Genomic DNA, 26,574 nt, shown 5'->3' on the forward strand with positions numbered 1-26,574 from the left:
ATTTCCAAAGTCAGAGACACAATTGACTTTTTTGGAAGGAGAGATCAGGATGGAGGTGGGGCCCTGTTATGGAGCTAAAATACCAGAAGAGGATTGCAATTTGGAAAGGTCAGGTGGCATACCGTTTTTTGACCTGCATGAGTGAGATGTTGCATGGTTGCTGGCTGGATCTGCATTTATTTCCCCATCTCTAATCGCAGTTAGCTGTAGATTCTTTCATTAATGAGTGCGTGTGGCAGCAGGTTAATGAGATGCTGCCGTACGACAGCCCTCAGATTGGTCATGCCCCCATTTGTTACAGACCGGTGATAGGACTGGAGCCAGAGGGAGGTGATGGCCGTGTGGTATTATTGCTGGACTGTTAACCCAGAGACTCCAGAAACCTCCTGGGGTCAGGGGTTTCAATCCCACCATGGCAGTTGCTGGAATTTGAATTCAATAAAAATCTGAAATTAAGAATCTAATGATGACCATGAATCCATTGCCAATTATGGAAAAACCCACCTGGGTCATTAATGTCCTTTAAGGGAAGCAAACTTCCCTGGTCTGGCCTACATGTGACTCCAGACCCACAGCATTGTGGGTGACTCTGAATTGCCCTCTGGGTAATTAGTGATGGGGCAATAAATGCTGCCTAGCCAGCGATGGCCTCATCCCATGAATACATTTTTAAGAATTCCAGACCAGCAAACAGTGAGCATCTTTCTCCCTTCTCTTGAGGGGAGTGAGAAGACCAAAAATAAGCAAAAGATTTAAAAAATGAATTCTAATTCCAGAAAATTGTAGTAGTGAAACTTGGGAGCCCTTTTCTTTTCTCAGCCATTGTTCAGGTTAAGTAAATGGTTATTTTCTGTTCATGATGAAATGTGCTGTCCTGAATCATGATCAGTGAGACAAATTAATCATCTCAAATTAAACAAAGAACTGTGGATGGTGGAAATCGGAAAACAGAAACAGAAATTGCTGGAGAAACTCAGCAGGTCTGGCAGCATCTGTGGAGAGAGAAACAGAGTTAACAATTCATGTCCCGAGACCCTTCTTCACAACTGATAGCAAATAGAAAACAAAGATATTTACTCTGATAGCAGGGCAGGGGAGTGTGGGAAGGTGGGTGAGCAGATAGTTGGAGATAGAGCCCAGAGTGAGAGGGGTGAGTGAGAGAGAGAGGGAGAGACGGGGGGGAGAGAGACGGGGGGGAGAGAGACGGGGGGGAGAGAGACGGGGGGGAGAAACACAGAGATAGACAGAGAGGGGGAGAGGGAAACAGAGAGAGAGAGAGAGAGAGAGAGAGAGAGAGAGAGAGAGAGAGAGAGAGAGAGAGAGAGAGACAGAGAGAGGGGGAGGGAAACAGAGAGAGAGAGAGAGAGAGAGCGAGCGAAAGAAAGAGACACAGAGAGAGAGAGAGAGAGAGAGAGAGGGGGGGAGGGCAACAGAGAGAGAGAGAGAGAGACAGAGAGAGAGAGACATTGAGAGAGAGAGAGAGAGGGGGAGGGAAACAGAGAGAGAGAGAGAGAGCGCGCAAAAGAAAGAGAGAGAGACAGACAGAGACAGAGACAGAGAAAGAGAGAGAGAGAGAGATTGTGAGAGAGTAAGGAAAGAGAGAGGCAGACAAAGGGATTATTGAGAGCAGCCCAGGGGAAGGGGATAGCTGGGCATTTAGCAGCAATGTACATCAGATTGTTGAGTGGGCGCCTGTGGTTACATGGAAGTGAAAGTCCCACAACATCATCAGATTGAACAGAGTGAGAATTGGTTAGTGCTGGCTCAGAGACACCGTTGAATATAGAGAACTGGACAGGAAAGTAAACCAACTGTGGAAACTGCAGAGCTTCTAAATTCTGTGTGTTAACGTTATCTCCTGCTCTTAAATACCAGGCACCGTCTGCCCCTTAACCCAGCTTCCAGCCACTGTGAAAGATAATGTACCTGTCGGATGAAGGTGATTGGCTTCTGTCCCATGGCATGTGCATCTCCGATATTCGCTTTGATAACCTCAGAGAAGGGTTTGCTCACACCCTGCGGGGAAGGACAGAGAAACAGTCTGAGTGAGAGTGTGAGAGAACAGGAGAAAGAACGAGAGGTTGAGTGAGATTGCAATCAGAAAATCTGACTGTGCCTCTGATTCCCTTCCAATGTAGTGTACACTCATGGTACCACCAACCAAGAGTTGGCTTGTCCTCTCATAGTGCAATAGTACGTTGCAGGCAGTAACTCAGCTCCTGACTCCCCAGGGCCAGCCCACCACTGAGAGCAACACTTCAGGAAATGTAGGATGGAGAATTCTACATCAATGTTTAAAATGATATCGTGCAACACTGGAAACAAGAGGCAAAGAAACGGCAAAGGATTACACAATTTGCTTGTGAATTTTCCGTTTTTATTTTTATTACAAATTGTTTTGCAATTTAAAAGAGACGAAGTGAGGCGGGATGTCCCTGTCTGTGGGGAATCCCAGAGCTCGTGCATGCCAGCAACGTTTGGAAGCAGAAACCATTGATGTCACAAGGAATAAAGGGCTAGGGGGAGAATGCGGGTAAGTGGAGTTGAAATGCCCATCAGCCACGATTGAATGGCGGAGTGGACTCGATGGGCCGAATGGCCTTACTTCCACTCCTATGTCTTATGGTCTTATTCACTGGAATGGCAATCACTGCAGGTGCAGCTTCCCAGTGGCTCTGCAGCTCAGGAGGAAACACTGGTCTCCCTGAACCACACCACTCCATGTGCCGTGAGTTGACATCCCTGAGGGATTCCAAGATTCTGACCTAGCTACAGGGAAGGAACCGGGTGGTGAGTGGCTCGGAGGGGAGCTTGCAGGGGGTGGTGTTCCCAAGTATCTGCTGCCCTTGTCCTTCTAGATGGAAGTGGCTGTGGGTTTGGAAGGTGCTGTCTGAGGATCTTTGGTGAATTTCTGCAGAGCATCTTGTAGACAGTACACACTGCTGTTACTGAGCGTGGGTGGGGGAGGGAGGGGACGGTACACACTGCTGTTACTGAGTGTGGGTGGGGGAGGGAGGGGACGGTACACACTGCTGTTACTGAGCGTGGGTGGGGGGAGGGAGGGGACGGTACACACTGCTGTTACTGAGCGTGGGTGGGGGAGGGAGGGGACGGTACACACTGCTGTTACTGAGCGTGGGTGGGGGAGGGAGGGGACAGTACACACTGCTGTTACTGAGCGTGGGTGGGGGAGGGAGGGGACGGTACACACTGCTGTTACTGAGCGTGGGTGGGGGGAGGGAGGGGACGGTACACACTGCTGTTACTGAGCGTGGGTGGGGGAGGGAGGGGACGGTACACACTGCTGTTACTGAGCGTGGGTGGGGGGAGGGAGGGGACGGTACACACTGCTGTTACTGAGCGTGGGTGGGGGGAGGGAGGGGACGGTACACACTGCTGTTACTGAGCGTGGGTGGGGGGAGGGAGGGGACGGTACACACTGCTGTTACTGAGCGTGGGTGGGGGGAGGGAGGGGACGGTACACACTGCTGTTACTGAGCGTGGGTGGGGGGAGGGAGGGGACGGTACACACTGCTGTTACTGAGCGTGGGTGGGGGGAGGGAGGGGACGGTACACACTGCTGTTACTGAGCGTGGGTGGGGGGAGGGAGGGGACGGTACACACTGCTGTTACTGAGCGTGGGTGGGGGGAGGGAGGGGACGGTACACACTGCCGTTACTGAGTGTGGGTGGGGGAGGGAGGGGATGCAGCTGCTTTGGCCTGGACGTTCATACAGTACAGCACGGAAAAGGACCCTTCAGCCCAACCTGTCCATGCCGACCAGATATCCCAACCCAATCTAGTCCCACCTGCCAGCACCCGGCCCATATCCCTCCAAACCCTTCCTATTCATATACCCATCCAAATGCCTCTTAAATGTTGCAATTGTACCAACCTCCACCACTTCCTTTGGCAGCTCATTCCATACACATACCACCCTCTGTGTGAAAAGGTTTCCCCTTAGGTCTCTTTTATATCTTTCCCATCTCACCCTAAACCTATGCCCTCTAGTTCTGGACTCCCCCAACTTGAATGTAAGCTTATGAGGTACAGTTAGTAAGTTTGCAGATGACACCAAAATTGGAGGTGTAGTGGACAGCGAAGAGGGTTACCTCAGATTACAACAGGATCTGGACCAGATGGGCCAATGGGCTGAGAAGTGGCTGATGGAGTTTAATTCAGATAAATGTGAGGTGCTGCATTTTGGGAAAGCAAATCTTAGCAGGATTTATACACTTAATGGTAAGGTCCTAGGGAGTGTTGCTGAACAAAGAGACCTTGGGTTGCAGGTTCATAGCTCCTTGTAAGTGGAGTCGCAGGTAGATAGTGTAGTGAAGAATGCATTTGGTATGCTTTCCTTTATTGGTCAGAGTATTGAGTAGAGGAGTTGGGAGGTCATGTTGTGGCTGTACAGGACATTGGTTAGGCCATGGTTGGAATATTGTGTGCAATTCTGGTCTCCTTCCTATCGGAAAGATGTTGTGAAACTTGAAAGGATTCAGAAAAGATTTACAAGGATGTTGCCAGGGTTGGAGGATTTGAGCTACAGGGAGAGGCTGAACAGGCTGGGGCTGTTTTCCCTGGAGTGATGGAGGCTGAGGGGTGACCTTATAGAGGTTTACAAAATTGAGGGGCATGGATAGGGTAAATCATTTATATAAATGACAACAAGTAGTGGACCCAACACCGATCCTTGTGGCACTCCACTGGTCACAGGCCTCCAGTCTGAAAAACAACCCTCCACCACCACCCTCTGTCTTCTACCTTTGAGCCAGTTCTGTATCCAAATGGCTAGTTGTGTCAAACTTCTTGAGTGTTGTTGGAGCAGGCCCTATCCAGGCAACTGGGGAGCATTCCATCACACTCCGGACATGCGCCTTGTGTTATGAAGTCAAAAGTGTGTATATTCACTTTTAGAGAGTGTTTTCTGAATATTGAAGTAAACTTGATGTGCAGGCTTAGCTGCTGAAATGGAAAGGCTGTTCCAAAATAGGTACGTGTAACAATTGGCTGTTAAATAGGTAGGTGAAAGTGCAGACTGCAGATGCTGAAGATCAGAGTCAAGATTAGAGTTGTGCTGGAAAAGCACAGCAGGTCAGGCAGCATCAGGCAGGAATGAGCATTCCTGGTGAAGGACTTTTGCCTGGAACATCGATTTTCCTGCTCCTCGGATGCTGCCTGCCCTGCAGTGCTTTTCCAGCACAACTCTAATCTTGACTGTTAAATGGATGCCTGAGGTTTGGTTGCTGTTTTGACAACAACTCAAATTTAACCAAATACTTTAGAGTATGCCCAGGATACTATAACCCAATCGAGTTTGAATTTATTGTTTTGACAACATTGGATCCATGACAGGAAACCATGTTGGGGGGTATAAAAAACAGGAGCGTTTTGAAAATTGGATAGAGCAACTGCTGTGAACCGGAGAGCTAACTGCCCATCTAAAATCTCACTCTCAAAGAAATTAGAAGGCACTGTATACTAAAATGTACCTTTTCCTGTGAAACATACTGGCAGTAAAAAGAAAGAAGATGGCTCGGAGGGTCCAACAGATTGATGACAGTGGAGAAGACAGAGACTATGTGGACCTGAGATTAAGTTAATGTAATGTTTAATAAGTGTGTTATTGGAACATCATGTTCATAGGATTATGTTCAGTTAGGGGAAAGAATGTTCAGTTTGTTAATAGTTTTGTTTCATGTTCTGTTAGGAAAATAAGTTGTGATTTATCTTCAAATAGTAGAAATGAGGATTTCTCTTTCACTCCCTCACACTTCTGTCAGATTACGAGGCAAGCTTTTCTGGATGTTTTGGTTTTAATTAGCAGAGAGGTTTGACCTCCATCTCGTAACATTTGTAGATGGTGGACAGGCTCTGGGAGGTCAGGAGGTGAGTTAATTGCTGAACTATTCACAGTCTCTGACCTGCTCTTGTACTCACTTTACTCACATGGCTGGTCTAGTTTCTGAGACACCCTCCACTCTCCCACAAACCTATCCTCAGTGGTCAGTGAACACACGGGGATCCCAATGGTCCACGTGCTGTAAGATTGGTCTGGTCAGAATCTCTAAACTGAGGCCCAGGCCGTTGGTTCTCTCTGTGATTTGATGCTGAGATCATGGCTATTCCGATCGGAGCATTCCTCCTGGACACTGCACAGACTCATGGAAGCCCCGAAGCGGTCACTCCTCATTCTGAAAAGGACCCCATCTAATTCAAAATAAGGTCGTGCTGGAAACGTGAAACAAAACAGAATTCTGGAGAAACTCGGGGGATCTGGGGAGAAAACCAGGGTTTAACGTTTTCAAGTTGAGTGACCTTTGTGTTTGGAAGGTCACTGACCTTGAAATGTTAATTTGGTTTCTCCCGTCACAAATACTGCCAGCTCTGAGGGTCTCCCCAGAACATTGCTTTTCTCTTGTTCCAATCTACGTCAGCCTTACCCTGGAGTTTATAGGCGTAAACAACATAACAGGATACAAAATGAAGCAGAACAAGACAGCGAACAAAAACACATCCCTCCCTGATGCGCTCAGTGCTTTTTCTGCTCGGGTTGAGCAGAATGCCAGCTGTGCTGTGTCACCCAACTCGACAGCCCCAGAGGCACCTGTTTCCTCCATCACTGCTGCAGATGTTAGATCGGTCTCCCTGAGAGTCAACCCAAGGAAAGTGAGAGAGGCCCCGGCCATGCACTGAGATTCTGTAAGGGCCTGTTGGCGGGGGTACTCACTGACATCATCAACCTCTCCCTCCTCCAAGCTGAAAACCCCCACCTGCTTCAAGAAGGCCACCATCATCTCAGTCCCAGAGAAAGAGCATGCAACGTGCGTTAATGACTACCGCCCAGTGGCTCTGACCTCTGTAACCAGGAAGTGCTTCGAGAGGCTGGTCATGGTCCACATGAACCCAAGCCTCCCCGGCCTGCCTCGATCCGCTGTAATTTGCCTCCCTGCACAACAGGTCCATTTCCTTGGCCCTGCACTCATTCCTGGATCATCAATCCCCTGCTCATTGGCTACAGCTCCACCTTCAACACCATTATCCCCTCCAAAACCCTGCGGCCTGGCTCTCAGCTCCGCACTCTACAACTGGATCCTCAGCTTCCTGACCCACTGCAATTGGTGAAGATAGACAACAGGACCTCCCCCACAGTAACCCTCAACACTACAGCCCCCCCCAGGGATGGATTCTGAGCCCCTTACCGTACTCCCTGTACACCCACCCGCCTAATTCCAAACAAACACCACCTCCACGTTCACTGATGACATCACCACGGTAGGACGGATATCTAATGACGATGAGTCAGAATACAGAAAGGAGATCCAGGGCTTGGGGACAGTGCAACGGGAACTACCCGTCTATCGCCATCGGCAAAACTGAAGAACTGATCATTGACTTCAGGAAGAAAGGAGGAGGACATACCCCCATCTACATCAACGGAGCGGAGGTAGAGAGGGTGGAGAGGGTCAAGTCCCTCAGAGCGACGGGAACTGACAACCCGTCCTGGCCTTCCCATGTGGATGCGACGGTCAAGAAGGTACAACAACTCTTCCTCCTCGGGCAGCTCAGGAAATCCAGCGTGTCCATAAGGACCCTCACCAACGTCTCCAGGTACAGCATTGACACCATCCTGTCCCGGTGGGTAACGGCCTGGTACGGTAACTGTAAGAAACTACAGAGGGTGGTGTGCACAGCCCAGACCATCACAGAAGCCAACCTTCCATCCATGGACTCCATTTACATGGCTCCCTGCCGCGGAAAGGCTTCCAACATCATCAAAGACCCATCACACCCCGGGAATGATCTCCTACACCCTCTTCCATCAAGCCACACACACACACACACACACACACACACACACACACGTTCAGGAACAGCTTCCTCCTGGACTCTCTTGTCACCAATAATGCTGACCTAGATAACATGCTGTGGCCTAGTGCACACCCTGTGCATTGTAACAGTATACCCCTGTCTCAGTTCTGCTCTATCCAACCTTGTTTACTGTCATCTGCCTGGACTGCTCACAAACAAAGCTTTTCACTGTACCTCGGTACACGTGACAATAAATCAATCAATTGATCGTAAACCTTTCATAGAGTCATAGAGATGTACAGCATGGAAACAGACCCTTCGGTCCAACCCATCCATGCCGACCAGATATCCCAACCCAATCTAGTCCCACCTGCCAGCACCCGGTCCATATCCCTCCAAACCCTTCCTATTCATATACCCATGCCTCTTAAATGTTGCAATTGTACCAGCCTCCACCACTTCCTCTGGCAGCTCATTCCATACACATACCACCCTCTGTGTGAAAAAGTTGCCCCTTAGGTCTCTTTTATATCTTTCCCCTCTCACCCTAAACCTATGCCCTCTAGTTCTGGACTCCCCCACCCCAGGGAAAAGACTTTGTCTTTTTATCCTATCCATGCCCCTCATAATTTTATAAACCTCTATAAGGTCACCCCTCAGCCTCCGACGCTCCAGGGAAAACAGCCCCAGCCTGTTCAGACTCTCCCTGTAGCTCAGATCCTCCAACCCTGGCAACGTCCTGGTAAATCGTTCAGCAACAGGTACAGCTTCTTCCCTCCAGCGTAAGGTCTGAAGTGGGGATGGTTGCTGATGATTGTACAACGTTCAGCACCATTCACAACTCCTCAGGTACAATATTCAAATGTACCACGATCTGGATAATTTCCAGGCTTGGGCTGACAAGTGGCAAGAAACTTTCCCACCACCTTCAATAAGAGACAATCTAACCAACGCCCCTTGGCATTCAATGGTGTTATTATTAACATCCTGGGGATTACCATTGACCAGAAGTTCCAACATAAACGCAGCGGCTACAAGAGCAGGCCAAAGGCTAGGGGTACTGCAGTGGGTAACCCACCTCCTGACACCCCAAAGCCTGTCCACGATCTACAAGGCACAAGGCAGTTGCCTGGATGGGGGCAACTCCAACAACACTCAAGAAGCTCAATACCGTTCAGGACAAAGCAGCCACTTGATTGGCCCCACATCCACAAACATCCCCTCCCTCCCCCACCCACGCTCAGTAACAGCAGTGTGTACCGTCCCCTCCCTCCCCCACCCACGCTCAGTAACAGCAGTGTGTACCGTCCCCTCCCTCCCCCACCCACGCTCAGTAACAGCAGTGTGTACCGTCCCCTCCCCCTCACCCACGCTCAGTAACAGCAGTGTGTACCGTCCCCTCCCTCCCCCACCCACGCTCAGTAACAGCAGTGTGTACCGTCCCCTCCCTCCCCCACCCACACTCAGTAACAGCAGTGTGTACCGTCCCCTCCCTCCCCCCACCCACGCTCAGTAACAGCAGTGTTTACCGTCCCCTCCCTCCCCCCACCCACGCTCAGTAACAGCAGTGTGTACCGTCCCCTCCCTCCCCCACCCACGCTCAGTAACAGCAGTGTGTACCGTCCCCTCCCTCCCCCCACCCACGCTCAGTAACAGCAGTGTGTACCGTCCCCTCCCTCCCCCACCCACGCTCAGTAACAGCAGTGTGTACCGTCCCCTCCCTCCCCCACCCACGCTCAGTAACAGCAGTGTGTACCGTCCCCTCCCTCCCCCCACCCACGCTCAGTAACAGCAGTGTGTACCGTCCCCTCCCTCCCCCACCCACACTCAGTAACAGCAGTGTGTACCATCCCCTCCCTCCCCCACCCATGCTCAGTAACAGCAGTGTGTACCGTCCCCTCCCTCCCCCACCCACGCTCAGTAACAGCAGTGTGTACCATCTACAAGATGCTCTGCAGAAACTCACCAAAGACCCTCAGACAGCACCTTCCAAACCCACAACCACTTCCATCTAGAAGGACAAGGGCAGCAGATACACGGGAACACCACCCCCTGCAAGCTCCCCTCCAAGCCACTCACCATCCTGACTTGGAAATATATTCCCGTTCCTTCACTGTCACTGGGTCAGAATCCTGGAATTCCCCCCCTCAGGGTCAACCCACAGCACATGGACTGCAGCGGTTCAAGATGGCAGCTCACCCCCACCTTCTCAAGGGGGCAACTAGGGACAGGGTAATAAATACTAGGCCCAGCCAGTGACACCCAGGTCCCACAATTTAATAAGATGCTAATCATCATTAATTGGTGCTTTCTCTATAGCCATGAGTTTGATTGGACGTGATGTTGCCAATCAGTACTCTCCTTTCATGCAGAATAAAGGTGGATTTTCCCATGGAATTAATTTGCTTGCAAACGTGTACTCTTGACGAGTCAAGATAATAAAAACTGCAACAGAATGTCTCTCTTTCCATCCAAGTGAATGTGTTCTGACTCTGAGCTAATTGTTAGCTGTGTTTACTGGGCAGTAGTTCAGGGAGCGATGAGAGACTGGCCAGGAAGACAAACCAGGTCTCACAGTCTTTTGGCAAAACCAAGGTCACATTCAACAAGTATTTCATCATTCTGTTCCAACTCAAGGATTGGACAGTCTCGACTTCTCGTCCATTGAGTAAGTCAGACAGTTGAATAGCATGAGTGCAAACGACAGGATTACTGAATGCCCGTAGTACTGAGCGAAATAGAAACTGATGGACACGTATGTTAAAACACAACAGCACACAAGGAACAGTCAGGGGTCACAAAGAGGAGGCTGCTTACCTAACCCCATGCTGTCCCTGTCCTGGGAGTATTTGATGGGGACAGTGTAGAGAGAGCTTTACTCTGTATCTAACCCCATGCTGTCTCTGTCCTGGGAGTGTTTGATGGGGGGACAGTGTAGAGGGAGCTTTACTCTGTATCTAACCCCGTGCTATCCCTGTCCTGGGAGTGTTTGATGGGGAAAGTGTAGATGGAGCTTTACTCTGTATCTAACCTCATGCTGTCCCTGTCCTGGGGGTGTGTGATGGGGCCAGTGTAGAGGGAGTTTTACTCTGTATCTAACCTCGTGCTATCCCTGTCCTGGGAGTGTGTGATGGGGCCAGAGTAGAGAGAGTTTTACTCTGTATCTAACCCCATGTTGTCCCTGTCCTGGGAGTGTTTGATGGGGACAGTGTAGAGAGCGCTTTACTCTGTATCTAACCCCGTGCTGTCCCTGTCCTGGGAGTGTTTGATGGGGACAGTGTAGAGAGAGCTTTACTCTGTATTTAACCCTGTGCTGTCCCTGTCCTGAGAGTGTTTAATGGGGGACAGTGTAGAGGGAGCTTTACTCTGTATTTAACCCTGTGCTGTTCTTATCCTGGGAGTGTTTGATGGGGGACAGTGAAGAGGGAGATTTACTCTGTATCTAACCCCGTGCTGTCCCTGTCCTGGGAGTGTTTGATGGGGACAGTGTAGAGAGAGCTTTACTCTGTATCTAATCCCGTGCTGTCCCTGTCCTGGGAGTGTTTGATGGGGACAGTGTAGAGAGAGCTTTACTCTGTATCTAACCCCGTGCTGTCCCTGTCCTGGGAGTGTTTGATGGGGACAGTGTAGAGAGAGCTTTACTCTGTATCTAACCCCGTGCTGTCCCTGTCCTGGGAGTGTTTGATGGGGACAGTGTAGAGGGAGCTTTACTCTGTATCTAACCTCGTGCTGTCCCTGTCCTGGGAGTGTTTGATGGGGACAGTGTAGAGAGAGCTTTACTCTGTATCTAACCCCGTGCTGTCCCTGTCCTGGGAGTGTTTGATGGGGACAGTGTAGAGAGCGCTTTACTCTGTATCTAACCCCGTGCTGTCCCTGTCCTGGGAGTGTTTGATGGGGACAGTGTAGAGAGAGCTTTACTCTGTATCTAACCCCGTGCTGTCCCTGTCCTGGGAGTGTTTGATGGGGACAGTGTAGAGAGTGCTTTACTCTGTATCTAACCCCGTGCTGTCCCTGTCCTGGGAGTGTTTGATGGGGACAGTGTAGAGAGAGCTTTACTCTGTATCTAACCCTGTGCTGTCGCTGTCCTGGGAGTGTTTGATGGGGGACAGTGTAGAGGGAGCTTTACTCTGTATTTAACCCCGTGCTGTTCTTATCCTGGGAGTGTTTGATGGGGGACAGTGAAGAGGGAGATTTACTCTGTATCTAACCCCGTGCTGTCCCTGTCCTGGGAGTGTGTGATGGGGCCAGAGTAGAGAGAGTTTTACTCTGTATCTAATCCCGTGCTGTCCCTGTCCTGGGAGTGTTTGATGGGGACAGTGTAGAGAGAGCTTTACTCTGTATCTAACCCCGTGCTGTCCCTGTCCTGGGAGTGTTTGATGGGGACAGTGTAGAGAGAGCTTTACTCTGTATCTAACCCCGTGCTGTCCCTGTCCTGGGAGTGTTTGATGGGGACAGTGTAGAGGGAGCTTTACTCTGTATCTAACCTCGTGCTGTCCCTGTCCTGGGAGTGTTTGATGGGGACAGTGTAGAGAGCGCTTTACTCTGTATCTAACCCCGTGCTGTCCCTGTCCTGGGAGTGTTTGATGGGGACAGTGTAGAGAGAGCTTTACTCTGTATCTAACCCCGTGCTGTCCCTGTCCTGGGAGTGTTTGATGGGGACAGTGTAGAGAGTGCTTTACTCTGTATCTAACCCCGTGCTGTCCCTGTCCTGGGAGTGTTTGATGGGGACAGTGTAGAGAGAGCTTTACTCTGTATCTAACCCTGTGCTGTCGCTGTCCTGGGAGTGTTTGATGGGGGACAGTGTAGAGGGAGCTTTACTCTGTATCTAACCTCATGCTGTCCCTGTCCTGGGGGTGTGTGATGGGGCCAGTGTAGAGGGAGTTTTACTCTGTATCTAACCTCGTGCTATCCCTGTCCTGGGAGTGTGTGATGGGGCCAGAGTAGAGAGAGTTTTACTCTGTATCTAACCCCATGTTGTCCCTGTCCTGGGAGTGTTTGATGGGGACAGTGTAGAGAGCGCTTTACTTTGTATCTAACCCCGTGCTGTCCCTGTCCTGGGAGTGTTTGATGGGGACAGTGTAGAGAGAGCTTTACTCTGTATCTAACCCTGTGCTGTCGCTGTCCTGGGAGTGTTTGATGGGGGACAGTGTAGAGGGAGCTTTACTCTGTATTTAACCCCGTGCTGTCCCTGTCCTGAGAGTGTTTAATGGGGGACAGTGTAGGGGGAGCTTTACTCTGTATTTAACCCTGTGCTGTTCTTATCCTGGGAGTGTTTGATGGGGGACAGTGAAGAGGGAGATTTACTCTGTATCTAACCCCGTGCTGTCCCTGTCCTGGGAGTGTTTGATGGGGACAGTGTAGAGAGAGCTTTACTCTGTATCTAATCCCGTGCTGTCCCTGTCCTGGGAGTGTTTGATGGGGACAGTGTAGAGAGAGCTTTACTCTGTATCTAACCCCGTGCTGTCCCTGTCCTGGGAGTGTTTGATGGGGACAGTGTAGAGAGAGCTTTACTCTGTATCTAACCCCGTGCTGTCCCTGTCCTGGGAGTGTTTGATGGGGACAGTGTAGAGGGAGCTTTACTCTGTATCTAACCCTGTACTGTCCCTGTCCTGGGAGGGTTTGATGGGGGCAGTATAGAGGGAGCTTTACTCTGTATCTAACCCCGTGCTGTACTGGTTTGGGAGTTTGACTGTGTCTGTTATTAAATTAGAGAGTGCTGACAGTGAGACCACATTGAAAATCCTACACAAACATCCCCTGTGTTGGTCTCAATAATTTCAAACATTGAAACAGACATTGATGCAGTGTTTCGGTCAGAGTGTGTGGTAACTGCATTTAGTGATGGATGGTCCACACTGACAGAAGCTGTATAGACCTGTCCACCCCGTTAGCACAGAGACATTAACATTCAGTCCTGTCAGTTGGCCAGCACAGGACAGGCAGCATGTGCCGGCTTCAGTCAGCCACGGTCTCGGTCCAGTTCCTGGTTAGAGGCAGCTCACTCACACGTGTCCTCAGTGAGCAGTAATTCAGAACGCTTTATTAGCAATGTCTGCAACATTCCTCAACTCCAGCACGGGGAACATTGACTGCACTATCTACCGCGTACAGGAACATGTCCAGAGCTATAGACAACACCTTTGGAAGTCGAAAGCTAACAGAGAGGCTGTAGGATACTGAGTGCTCATTAGCATGGAAAACAAAGTACCTACACGAGAAATGAGCTAACAGCCACACCTGACTCAGTGTTACACTGACATCACAGCGAGTTGTACATTAACATGATCCTGGCACGTTCCCCCCGCCCCTCTCTGTCTTTCTCACACACTCTCAGTACAGGAATCCTGCCACGTCATGAACACATTGACAACCTGGTTCTGAATGAGCTCTGAATGCAGTAAGCAAAGCATTGCCACAACAACTGATGGCATTGAGAGTCAGCCAGACCAACAACAAACCAGAGACCAGCCTGCAGGGAAACAGTGGGGCTAGTTCACACAGCACAGAGAAAGCCCTTCAGCCCATCAAATCCATACTGACATCCTCATCACATAAGGCTCACTAACCCCGATTCCCTGCACTTGTCCCATAACCTTGGATGTTTATGATATTTCAATTGCTAATGAAAATATTTGTCAAAGGCTGTCCTGTTTCCAGCCTCCAATACCTTCCCAGGCAGTCAATTTGGAGATCACTTTATCACAATCCGTACGGAATAACAGGGCTGAATACTCTCCTTTAGTCATGTATAATTCTAAGGCAGAGAATGCCGAGAGGACAGGCTGAGAGGAAACAATAACTCATCTTTAAATGATTTTTGACTTTATTTGTGAGCTAGCATATGGTGAGCATGCGGCACCGTGTTCAGACAGGCCCAGGAAACTGGGACAGAGTGCAACAAGATTCAGTCCAGAATGTGTGTCAAGGGGACAGGAGCTGAGCGGGCTGGGGGACGGGGGTGATTACTGAGGATCTGTAGATATGATCACACACACACACACGTACACACACGTAAATGCGTGCACACACACACACACACACACGTACATACACGTAAACGCACGTGCGCGCGCACACACATAAACACGCACACAAACACACACACATGTAAACGCACACAAACGCACACACGTACACACATGTAAACGCACACACACACGTGTACACACGTAAATGCACACATAAACACAAACACACACACACGTAAATGCACACAAACGCGCACACAAACACACACGTAAACACACACACACACAAAGTCCTGGAACCTGTGGCTATTTAACTGCAGTAGTGATGTGGTTCCTTTGTCCTGGACGATATTTCTCCCCCGACCAAGATCACCACAGCGGATTGGCTGTTCATTCCCCCCGCTCAGTGTTGTGGGATCTTGCTGTGTGCAAATTAACTGTCCTAATCCCTACATTCCAATAGTGAATAAACTTCAAGGGGCAACATTTAAAAGGCATTTGGACAAATACTGGATAGGAAAGGGTTAGGAGGACATGGGCTAAGAGCAGGGAAATGGGGTTAGTGTGGACGGACATTTTGGTCAGCATGGACTGGTTTGGGGCCTAAGAGCCTGTCTCTGTGCTCTAGGACTCTGTGACTCTACGACTTCAAACAGTATCTTATTGGCTGCAGAATGGTTTCCAATGTCCTGAGGAGCTGAAAGATCCCAATAAAGTTCTTTGATTCTGAAAGATTTACACTTTCATTACAGCCGTGATTAGGGATTTGTTCATTCGGAGTTTCTGTGGCTGTAGATGTGACTGCAGGATGGCAGGTTGCCTCTCTGGTGACAGGGTCAGGGCCGGCTGCAGGACACTCTCCTGTGGGAGACCGTGGTCATTCGGAGGTCATGCTCCACATCAGCACCAACGTCGATAAGAGCAGTTGGGAGCTCGGTAGAACGTTAGTAAGCAAGCCCACAAATGTAGTAATTGCCAGATGACACCCAGTGCCATGAGTACAGAAATAGCAGCATAAGGCAGAGGAACAGTAGAGCTGTAAAGAGGGCTTTAGAACCTCAGGACTCTGAGACTGGATCCGGGGAAGAGGTTGGCACCTTATAGGCCAGACAGGTTACACCTGAACAAAACTGGGACTGGGGTCAATAGACAATATATAATAGACAATAGGTGCAGGAGTAGGCCATTCTGCCCTTCGAGCCTGTACCACCATTCAATATGATCATGGTTGATCATCCTTAATCAGTATCCTGTTCCTGCCTTATCTCCATAACCCTTGATTCCACTATCTTTGAGAGTTCTATCTAACTCTTTCTTAAATGAATCCAGAGACTGGGCCTCCACTGCCCTCTGGGGCAGAGCATTCCACACAGCCACCACTCTCTGGGTGAAGAAGTTTCTCCTCATCTCTGTCCTAAATGGTCTACCCCGTATTTTTAAGCTGGTTCGGCACTCACCCATCAGTGGAAACATGTTTCCTGCCTCCAGAGTGTCCAATCCTTTAATAATCTTATATGTCTCAATCAGATCCCCTCTCAGTCTTCTAAACTCAAGGGTATACAAGCCCAGTCGCTCCAGTCTTTCAGTGTAAGGTAATCCCGCCATTCTAGGAATTGACCTCGTGAACCTACGCTGCACTCCCTCAATAGCCAGAATGTCTTTCCTCAAATTTGGAGACCAGAACTGCACACAATATTCCAGGTGTGGTCTCACCAGGGCCCTGTACAGCTGCGGAAGAATCTCTTTGCTTCTATACTCAATCCCTCTTGTTATGAAGGCCAGCATGCTATTAGCCTTCTTCACTACTTGCTGTACCTGCATGCTTACCTTCATTGACTGGTGTACAAGAACACCCAGATCTCTCTGTACTGCCCCTTTACCTAAATTAATTCCATTTAGGTAGTAATCTGCCTTCCTGTTCTTGCCACCAAAGTGGATAACCATACATTTATCCACATTAAACTGCATCTGCCATGCATCTGACCACTCACCTAACCTGTCCAGGTCACCCTGTAATCTCCTAACATCGTCCTCACATTTCACCCTGCCACCCAGCTTAGTATCATCAGCAAATTTGCTAATGTTACTATTAATACCATCTTCTATATCATTAACATATATTGTAAAAAGTTGCGGTCCCAGCACTGATCCCTGCGGTACCCCACTGGTCACCGCCTGCCATTCCAAAAGGGAGCCGTTTATCACTACTCTTTGTTTCCTGTCAGGGTTTCCCGGGGTATTTGTCTCATACTATTGCAGAGAGTTTAAAATAACTCAGCAAGGTCTTAAGAATCAGGGCAAGATATTAAACAGGGTGCTCAAAATACAGGGAGATGCAGGCAGCTGAAGGATAGAGAACAAGTTAGAGAAAGGGAGAAGGTAATAACGTGTCAATCCAGGTTTTACTGTCTGTGTGTAAATATACAGAATGCAGTAAATAAGGTTGGGGAGTTACAGGCACAGATTACCTTGGGGAAACATGATGTTGTAGTGATCACACACTTGGCAGAAGGAACAGCAAGTCTGGGTATGAAACATTCCTGATTACAAGGCTTTCAGGAAAGGAAGGAAAGGAGACGGACAGCAGTAAGTTGAGGGGTGTGTAGGTTAGGGTGATCTTAGATCAAGATAAATGCTTGGCACAACATTGTGGGCCGAAGGGCCTGTACTGTGCTGTACTGTTCTGGTCTTGGTTAACAGAGAAACAGGAAATTTCAGAATGTCCAAGGACGGAATCCTTTTGACTTGAGCTAAGGAACAAAAAGGTGCAATGACATTGCTCCTTGTAGTCTATAGATTAGTGGAAAAGTTGTCAGAAACTAATCTGCAAGGAAATTTCAGAGAGGTGCAAGCATTATAGGCTAATTATAAAGGGGCAGGCTACAATTTCCAAAAATATATATTGGGATAGTGGTAGGGATAATGGGATTGTGAATTATGACTCCTAAGTCCCCTTGTACTTCAGAATGCCAAAACCCTTTCCCATCCAGAAAATTAGGAGAAAGTGAGGTCTGCAGATGCTGGAGATCAGAGCTGAAAAATGTGTTGCTGGAAAAGCGCAGCAGGTCAGGCAGCATCCAAGGAGCAGGAGAATCAACGCTTTGCGCAGAAGGGCTTATGCTCCTTTGATGCTGCCTGACCTGCTGCGCTTTTCCAGCAACACATTTTTAACCATCCAGAAAATTGTCTACACCTCTATTCTTCCAACCAAAGTGCATAACCTCACATTCTGCCACTTCTTTGTCCACTTTCTGAGCATGTCCAAGAACCGGATTTGCAGTGATGTGTGAAAGCAGCAAGGATGATGGGAGAGAAAGCTTTTTCATGGAGTAGTCAGGGTCAGGGTCAGGGTCAGGCAGTGTGATGGATACAGATTCAGATGAGGCATTCGGGAGGGGCACTGGATAGTTATTTGGATAGAAAGGTTGTGTGGGGGTAAAGTTAGGAGATTTGTGCCAAATGAAAATGCTCAGAAAGCTGGTACACATGCCGGGTTTCTCTGCTGTAACAATTGTGTGATTCAGTGATGAAATCAGCCCCAGCTGAAGCAGAGCATCTGGGCAGAGGCACTGTCACACCCCTCACCCCTGGACCTACAAGAGACCCCTGTCCCACTGACAACAGGACACAGCGTTGGAGATTAGAAAAACCAATACTGACAACAAATACTTAGTGCATTTGCACAAAGAGTTTGTCAGCACAAGCAGGAAGCAGAGGTCAGCGCAATCGCAGATTGAGGAAGCCAACTTTGCAAAGCAGTAGAATGACGAGGCAGTCAGCTGTTGATTCCATGGTAACCACCATCAACACGGAGCCGCAAGGCTGGGCACTGAATGGCAGGGGTCAGTGCCTGACCCAGGGGTGACATGACACTGTGTGGGGAAACTCCCTTGCTCAATGTGCGAGCTGGTCACCCACGAGATGTGAGTGGTCACCCTGAGATGTGAGTGGTCACCCTGAGATGGGGCCTTTTTGTTCGTAAGGAGCATGAAGAAAGAGACTTTGATTACATTTTCTCGTTCAGGCTTGAGGGGAACAAACATTCCCTTTTTACAAACAGCTCTAAGCTGCATGTCTGCAGGGAGACTCAACTCAACTCAACTCAACCCAAGCCTTTGAACCCTTGCCCAGATGAGAAGGTATAGAGTAGCAGCAGAAACGTTTGTTACTGACCTAACATCCAGGGGATGTCAGTTCACATCCTACTCCCGAAGAGCGTGTTGTTGGAAAAGCACAGCTGGTCGGGCAGCATCTGAGGAGCAGGAGAGCTGATGGTTCAAGCATAAGCGGCACTGTGGCTCAGTGGTTAGCACTGCTGCCTCACAGCACCAGGGACCCAGGTTCAATTCCCACCTCGGGCCACTGTCTGTGTGGAGTTTGCACATTCTCCCCGTGTCTGCGTGGGTTTGCTCCAGCTCCCCCCCACAGTCCAAAGATGTGCAGGTTAGGTGAATTGGCCATTAGATGCATTAGTCGGGGGTAACTGGGTCTGGGTGGGTTACTGTTTGGAGGGTCAGTGTGGACTGGTTGGGCCGAAGGGCCTGTTTCCACACTGTAGGGAATGTAATCTAATTAGGAATGAGGCTTGTGGCCCAAGGGGGCTGAGAGATAAAATGGGAGGAGGGTGGGGCTGGGGGGGAAGGTAGGTGGGAAGGCGATAGATAGATGAAGGAGGGTGGAGCAGATAGGTGGGAAGGAAGATGGACAGGTAAGAGAGGTCATTAGGGTGGTGCCGAGTTGGAAGGTTGGATCTGGGATAAGGTGGGGTTGGAAAATGAAGAAACTGGTGAAATCCACATTGATGCTGTGTGGTTGGAGGGTCCCACAGCAGAAGATGAGGCGTTCTTCCTCCAGGCATCGGGTGGCCAGGGTTTTGTCTTAGACTCTGACCTTCAGCATCTGCAGTCCTCCCTTTCTCCTCACATCTCACTCTGCCAACCTCAGGTCAGCTGGAAATGTGAGACTGGAGTCAGCAATGAGATTACCAAAAAAACCCAACTGTCCTTCCAGTTCTTCTCTTCCAGTGAGAGGGCAGGCCATGAGCTGGCAGGCGGGGTGAGGAATGGACCCAAGCCCCCGAGATGGAGCTGGAGCTGGTGGGGGGAGGGAAGGCAGCACCAGTCAAGGTAGGGAAGAATTAGAAGGTGAGTCACAATTGTCTGTGGGTGGGGACATTGGTCAGGGTGGCGTTAATAGTGAGTTTATTCACCATGTGTGTATCGCAGAATGACTCCCACACAGGAAGCAGATGGTCAACTCAGTGAGTCGGTCTTGATTTTCTAAAAAGCTGTCTTAAAACATTCTTTACCCACGAGCACTACTTCATGTCATCCAAGGTTATAATTTATCTAGTGGCACATAATGTTCTAATTTGCAGATTGCTAATCTACTCAAAAAGAACATGCAAACATGGGAAAGAGGAGCAGGAATATGCCGTTCTGCCTGAGTCTATCCCACAAGTCTATGTGATCATTGCTGATCTGCCCTCATCCTCAACACCTCACTCATGACAACCTCTCATAACCCACAACTCCTCAATATTTATCTATCTGTTTACCTCCTCTTCCAATACTTGCAGTGATCTAGCCTCCACAACTCTCCGGGTGAGATCTAGGAACACAGGAACAGAAGTGGGCCATTCTGTCACTCCACCATTGGTCTACATCCCTTAATATCTTTGCTTATCAAAAATGTATCTACCTCAGATTTAGAATTAACAAATGATCCAGCATTCACTGCCTTCTGTGGAAGAGAGCTCTGAACCTTTCCCACCCTGTGAGTGTTCAAGTGCTTCCTAACATCTCTCCTGAACGGTCTGGTCCTCTTCCTAAAATACTGCCCCTAGTTTTAGAACCTCCAATCAGCAGCAACAGTTTATCTTTACCTACTCTGTTTTGTTCCTGTTAATATTTTGAAAATTTTGATTAGACCACCCTCCCCCTTAAACCTTCTCAATGCTAGAGCACACAGGCTTAATTTGTATAATCTCTCATCATATCTCCATCCCTGAAGTTAAAATTCACACAACACCAGGTTATAGTCCAACAGGTTTAATTGGAAGCACACTCGCTTTCGGAGCGACACAATCACCTGATGAAGGAGCGTCGCTCCAAAAGCTAGTGTACTTCCAATTAAACCTGTTGGATTATAACCTGGTGTTGTGTGGTTTTTAACTTTGTACACCCCAGTCCAACACCGGCATCTCCAATCCATCCCTGAAGGCTGAGTTTCATTATTGTAAACGTGTTCCTTCGAAAGTCGTTCCATCCTTCCTAAAGTGAGATGCCTCAATCTGTTCACAGTACTCCAAGTGAGGTCTAACCAGGGTTTGAGATAGCTGCAGCGTAACCTCTGCATCCTTGTACTCTCGTCCTCAAGATTTTAGGGTCAGTATTCCATTTGCCACCTGGATTATCTTCTGCACTTATTTCTAACCTTTTAAATATCTGTCCACCTGAATTCTATGGACATCCACTGAATTTAACCTCACGCCATCTAGAAGGTATGCTGGTCAATCCTTTATCAGTAGCCTATCAATATCACTTTGTAACTTTATCTTATCATCCACATTGTCTATAGTGCCATCCGCAAATTTAGATATATGATTTCCCATGCCATTATCAAAGTTGTTAGTAAATAATGTGAATAATCGAGGCTCTAACACTGATTCTGGTGGGATATTGTAGGATCCTTGTAGAACATGCAAGGAGCAGGAGAGTTGACGTTTCAGGCATGAGCCCTTCTTCAGGAACACATGTTCGGCTCTGGTCTCCAGCATCTGCAGTCCTCACTTTCTCCTTGTGGAGCATACCAGTTGCTGAAAATGTGTTGCTGGAAAAGCGCAGCAGGTCAGGCAGGATCCAAGGAGCAGGAGAATCGATGTTTCGGGCATGAGGTCTTCTCCTGCTCCTTGGATCCTGCCTGACCTGCTGCGTGTTTCCAGCAACACATTTTCAGCTCTGATCTCCAGCATCTGCAGACCTCACTTTCTCCTAGAACATACCAGTTGGCATATTCTGCCGATTTGAGAACATTCCCATTGTTCCTCCTTTCTGGAACCCCCGACTGAGTCAATTTCCCACCCATGTCAGTAATATGCCAGAATTCCAGACATTCTGTATCCTGTGGGAGAAAGAAATTCTCTTATGTCGCAGTATTAAATATGCGTCCCCTTATTCTGTAATTATGTCCTGGTGTGTGACAGCCCCAACAATGAAAACGCCGCCTCCTCAACATCTAATACATCAAACCACCCCAGAATCTTGTATGATCCTTCAATTAAAAGGTTTTGAGAATTACAAACATAAATAAACAGGAATTATACCTCATGGACAACCTACAAGTCACAGACCAGTCACTTTACCTTCAGTGGTGGGGATACATTCTGAACAATTATTTAGGACAGAATTAACAGCTACATGGAAAATGGTGGGTTAATTTGGGAGAGTCAGCATTGCTTTCATAGCCACGGGCTTCAGTCAACTCAATTCACTCCACATGATATCAAGGAACAACTGAAGGCACTGGGTACTGCAAAGGTTACAGACCCTGACAACATTCCGGCAATAGGACTGAAGCTTTGAGCTCTAGAACTTGCCACTCCCCTTGCCAAGCTGTTCCAGTACACTGGCATTTACCCGACAACGTGGAAAATTATCCAGGTATGTGTATGGACAAAAAGCAGGACAAATCCAATTTAGCCAATTCCTGCCCATCAGTCTAATCTCAGTCAGGGATGGGAGGCATCATCGACAGTGCTATCAGGCAGCACCTGCTCAGCAATAACCTGCCCCAGATATCTCTGCAGGAGTCCCATAGGATACTGCCCGACACCCAACCATCTTCAACTGCTTCATCAATGACCTCCCCTCCATCAGAAGGTCAGAAGTGATGATTGCACAACGTTTAGCACCATTCCTGACTCCTCAGACACTGAGGCAGTCCACGTTCAAATGTGAGAGTGGGGCTGGTCAGGTAACATCCGAGGGGCAGGAGAATCAATGTTTCGGGCATAAACCCTTCATCAGGAATGAGGCTTGTGGGCCGGGGGCTGAGAGATAAATGGGAGGGGGGTGGGGCCAGGGGGAAGGTAGCTGGGAACGTGATAGGTAGGTGAAAGTGGGGGTGGGGGGAGGGGGAGGTGATAGGTCAGAGAGGAGGGTGGAGCAGATAGATTGGAAAGACAATGGACAGGTCAAGAGGGTGGTGCTGAGTTGGAGAGTTGGGACTGGGATACATTGGGGGTTGGGGGGGGGGGGGGGGGGAGGGGGAAGGGTGGAGGGGAAATGGGAAATTGGTGAAATCCACATTGATCCAGTGTGGCTGCAGGGTCCCAAGGCTGAAGATGAACCATTCTTCTTCCACACATCGGGTGGGAAGGGTTTGCCTTGGTGGAGTGGGAGTGGGAGTTGCCCTCCAGCGCATCACCTCCACCTCTGCCCTTGAATCCCACCCTTCAATCACAACAAGGACAGAACTCCCCTGGTCGTCACCTTCCACCCCATCAACGTCCAGATACATCGCACCATCCTCCACCATTTCTGCCACCTACAAAAAGACCCCGCCACTAGGGATACGTTTCCCCTCCCCACCCCTATCTGCGTTTCAGACAGACCATTCCCTCTGCGATTCCTTTGTCAGATCCACACTGCCCACCAGCCCACACCTGGCACCTTACCACCGCAAGAAGTGCAAAACCTGTGCCCGCAGATACAGGGGAAAACCACCTCCTGCAAGTTCCCCTCTGAGCTACTCACCATCCTGAATTGGATATCTCACCATTCCTTCAGTGTCACTGGGTCAAATCCTGGAATTCCCTCCCTCAGGGACATTGTGGGTCTACCCACAGCACATGGACTGCAGCGGTTCAAGAAGGCAGCTCACCCCCACCTTCTCAAGGGGCAACTAGGGACGAGTAATAAATGCTGGGCCCAGCCAGTGACATTCACATCTCATGAGTGAATTTTTAGAAATTAGTATGTATATGGGATGGCAAGGTTGCTTGGTGGTTAGCACTGCTGCCTCTCAGCGCCAGGGACCCAGGTTCGATTCCTGCCTCAGGTGACTGACTGTGTGGAGTTTGCACATTCTCCCCGTGTCTGCGTGGGTTTCCTCCGGGTGCTCCGGTTTCCTCCCACAGTCCAAAGATGAGCTGGTTAGGTGGGTTGGGCCATGATAATTTGCCCGTAGTGTCTAGTGATGTGCAGGCGAGGAGGATAAGCCATGGGAATTGCAGGATTGTTGGGGTAGGGTTGGGGTCTGGGTGGGATGCTCTTCGGAGGGACAGTTTGGACTCAATGGGATGAATGTCCTGCTTCCACGCTGTTGGGATTCTATGATTGCCCAGTAACCCACTGCAAGGACGTTGGCACATTGCTGGTCATTGTCCAAGGAACACATTTTTTCACTTCATTCCCAGAATAAGGGCCAGCATTTATTGCCCCATCCCTAATTACCCAGAGGGCAGTTAGGAGTCACCCACGTTGCTGTGGGTCTGGAGTCACATGTAGGCCAGACCAGGTGAGGGTGGCAGTTTCCTTCCCTGAAGGACATTAGTTTTCCCCTGACAATCGATAATGGATTTAAGATTATCACTCGATTCTTAATTCCAGATTTTTATTGAATTCAGATTCCACCATCTACCATGATGGGATTCAGACCCAGGTCCCCAGAACATTATCTGGGTCTCTGGATTAATAGCCCAGCGATAATACCACTAGGCCATCACCCACCCCTGAGAGGTATGATATTCATGGTGGTGGGATGAGCCACATTAGCTCACACTGGGATGGGTCCCACTGCTGTCACTGTACACCTGCTGTGGGAGGGAACCAATCATTACGCTGCTTTGATTTCCTGATAAAACAAATGTTTTGCCTCATTGTATGGAAAGGAATAAACATCACCCTCTTTACCAATACAGCTAACCCACAAGCTCCATTGAATATCAGGCGTGTGCACTCCTCTTTCCAATCCAAACATACTCTGGAACTAATCACTGTAACTCAAGGTGTTTGACAGTTTCACTGTGCTCGACCCAGAACTAACCGAATGTTCAACCTGATCCCACCTCCCCCACTCAAGGCAAAGGGGCCATGTTTCCTCTTCATGGTCCTGGCCCAGGCCAGAATGGTAAACCAATATGCTTCGGGTGGGGGGATGAAGAACAAGACCATACATAAGACCATAAGGCATAGGAGCAGAATTTAGGCCATTCAGCCCATCGAGTCCACTCCAACATTCAATAGTCACAAAGCTGATTTTTTTTCTCTAAAAGCCATTCCTTTTCTCAAGGATACCATGTCCTTGGGTTTTGTCAGTGGGATCATAAACCTCTCCCAGTTCTGATTAGACTGGTTTGGTACAGAGATTAAAGGGTAATAAGAGGCCTTTTTGTTTATATAGTACCATAGAATCCCTACAGTGTGGAAACAGGCCCTGCAGCCCAACAAGTCCACACCGACCCGCCGAAGAGTAACCTACCCAGACCCATTCTTCGACATTTAACCCTGACTAATGCACCTAACCTACACATCCCTAAACACTATGGGACAATTTAGCATGGCCAATCCACCCTGAGACTTCAGGCCAAAATGGTCATGTTTTAGAAGTGACCTGTACAATGGAAGGGGAGCGGTCAGCTCTCTAGCTGAGCGGTTCAGTCCAGGGCTGTTTGGGAGTTCAGCTGTGGACTATGTGAACAATCTCTCTCTCTCTCTCTCTCTCTCTCTTTCCTTTTGCCCTTCTAACTTCAACCTGTAAGCATTTGTTCCTTTTGAACTTTGTTTTCAGGGGGGTTTGTTTATTGGGACTGTTGTGTATATTTGGAAGAGTCTAATTTGGATAGACCGAGTTCTGGAGGGATTCTTTATTCTGTTCTTTGTGTTCCATTGTGCAATGTGTGAATACATTCTTGTCTGTTTTAAAACCTGGTGATCAACTTCGCTAACTTATTCTGGGTAATTCTCACTGTCCACTTACCGAAACAGATTGCAAAGTTCTGGTCTGGGCTGCCTGCTTAAGAATGTTTTGAGTGGTCTGGCCTGGTCCATAACACAATCATGGCTGACAAGTTTCTCAACCCCACTGTCTTGCTTTCACCCTGTAAACCTTTGATCCCCTTGGCAATCACAAACTTATCTATATCTGTCTTAAATATACTCAATCACCTGGCCTCCGCAGCCTTCTGTGGCGGTGAATTCCAGAGATTCCCCACTCTCTGGCTGAAGAGGGTTCTCTTTATCTCTGTTCTAAAAGCTCTTCCCTTTACTCTGAGGCTGTGCCCTCAGCTTCCTGTTTCTTCTGTCACTTTCCCAAATTGTATTCCATCTGCCACTTCTTTGCCCACTCTCCTAACTTGGCCAAATCCTTCTGCAGCCTCCCCACCTCCTCAATGCTATCTGTCCCTCTACCTATCTTTGTATTGTCTGTAAACTTAGCCAGAATGTCCTCAGTTCCTTCATCTAGATCATTAATGTATAAAGTGAAAAGTTGTGGTCCCAACACTGAGCCTTGCGGAACATCACTTGTCATCGGCTGCCATCCTGAGAAGGGCCCTTTTATCCCCACTCTCTGCTTCCTGCCAGAAGGCCAATCCTCCACCCATGCCTGGCACCTTGGCTCTAACACCATGGGCCCTTATCTTACTCAGCAGCTTCCTGTGTGACACCTTAACAAAGGCCTTCCTGAAGTCCAGGTAGATAACACTCTTTGGCTCTCCTTGGTCTAACCTGCTCGTTACTTCCTCAAAGATCTCTGGGTGGAGTCCATCTGGTCCAGATGATTTATCCACCTT

The 26,574-nt window shown here is 48.9% G+C and overlaps 1 protein-coding gene across 2 annotated transcripts in view; it reads right to left on the bottom strand.

Moving 5' to 3' along the window:
- LOC132816187 (alanine aminotransferase 2-like) overlaps positions 1-26,574 on the bottom strand; it is a 209,533-nt gene that overhangs the window by 35,588 nt on the left and 147,371 nt on the right. For both annotated transcript variants that reach the window (XM_060825683.1, XM_060825682.1), the window contains exon 3: positions 1,927-2,016. In XM_060825683.1, the coding sequence (XP_060681666.1) occupies positions 1,927-2,016 (90 nt within the window). The remainder of the gene's footprint in view (positions 1-1,926; positions 2,017-26,574) is intronic.

The sequence above is a fragment of the Hemiscyllium ocellatum genome, chromosome 5 (assembly GCF_020745735.1).
Source record: "Hemiscyllium ocellatum isolate sHemOce1 chromosome 5, sHemOce1.pat.X.cur, whole genome shotgun sequence".
Classification (NCBI taxonomy): domain Eukaryota; kingdom Metazoa; phylum Chordata; class Chondrichthyes; order Orectolobiformes; family Hemiscylliidae; genus Hemiscyllium; species Hemiscyllium ocellatum.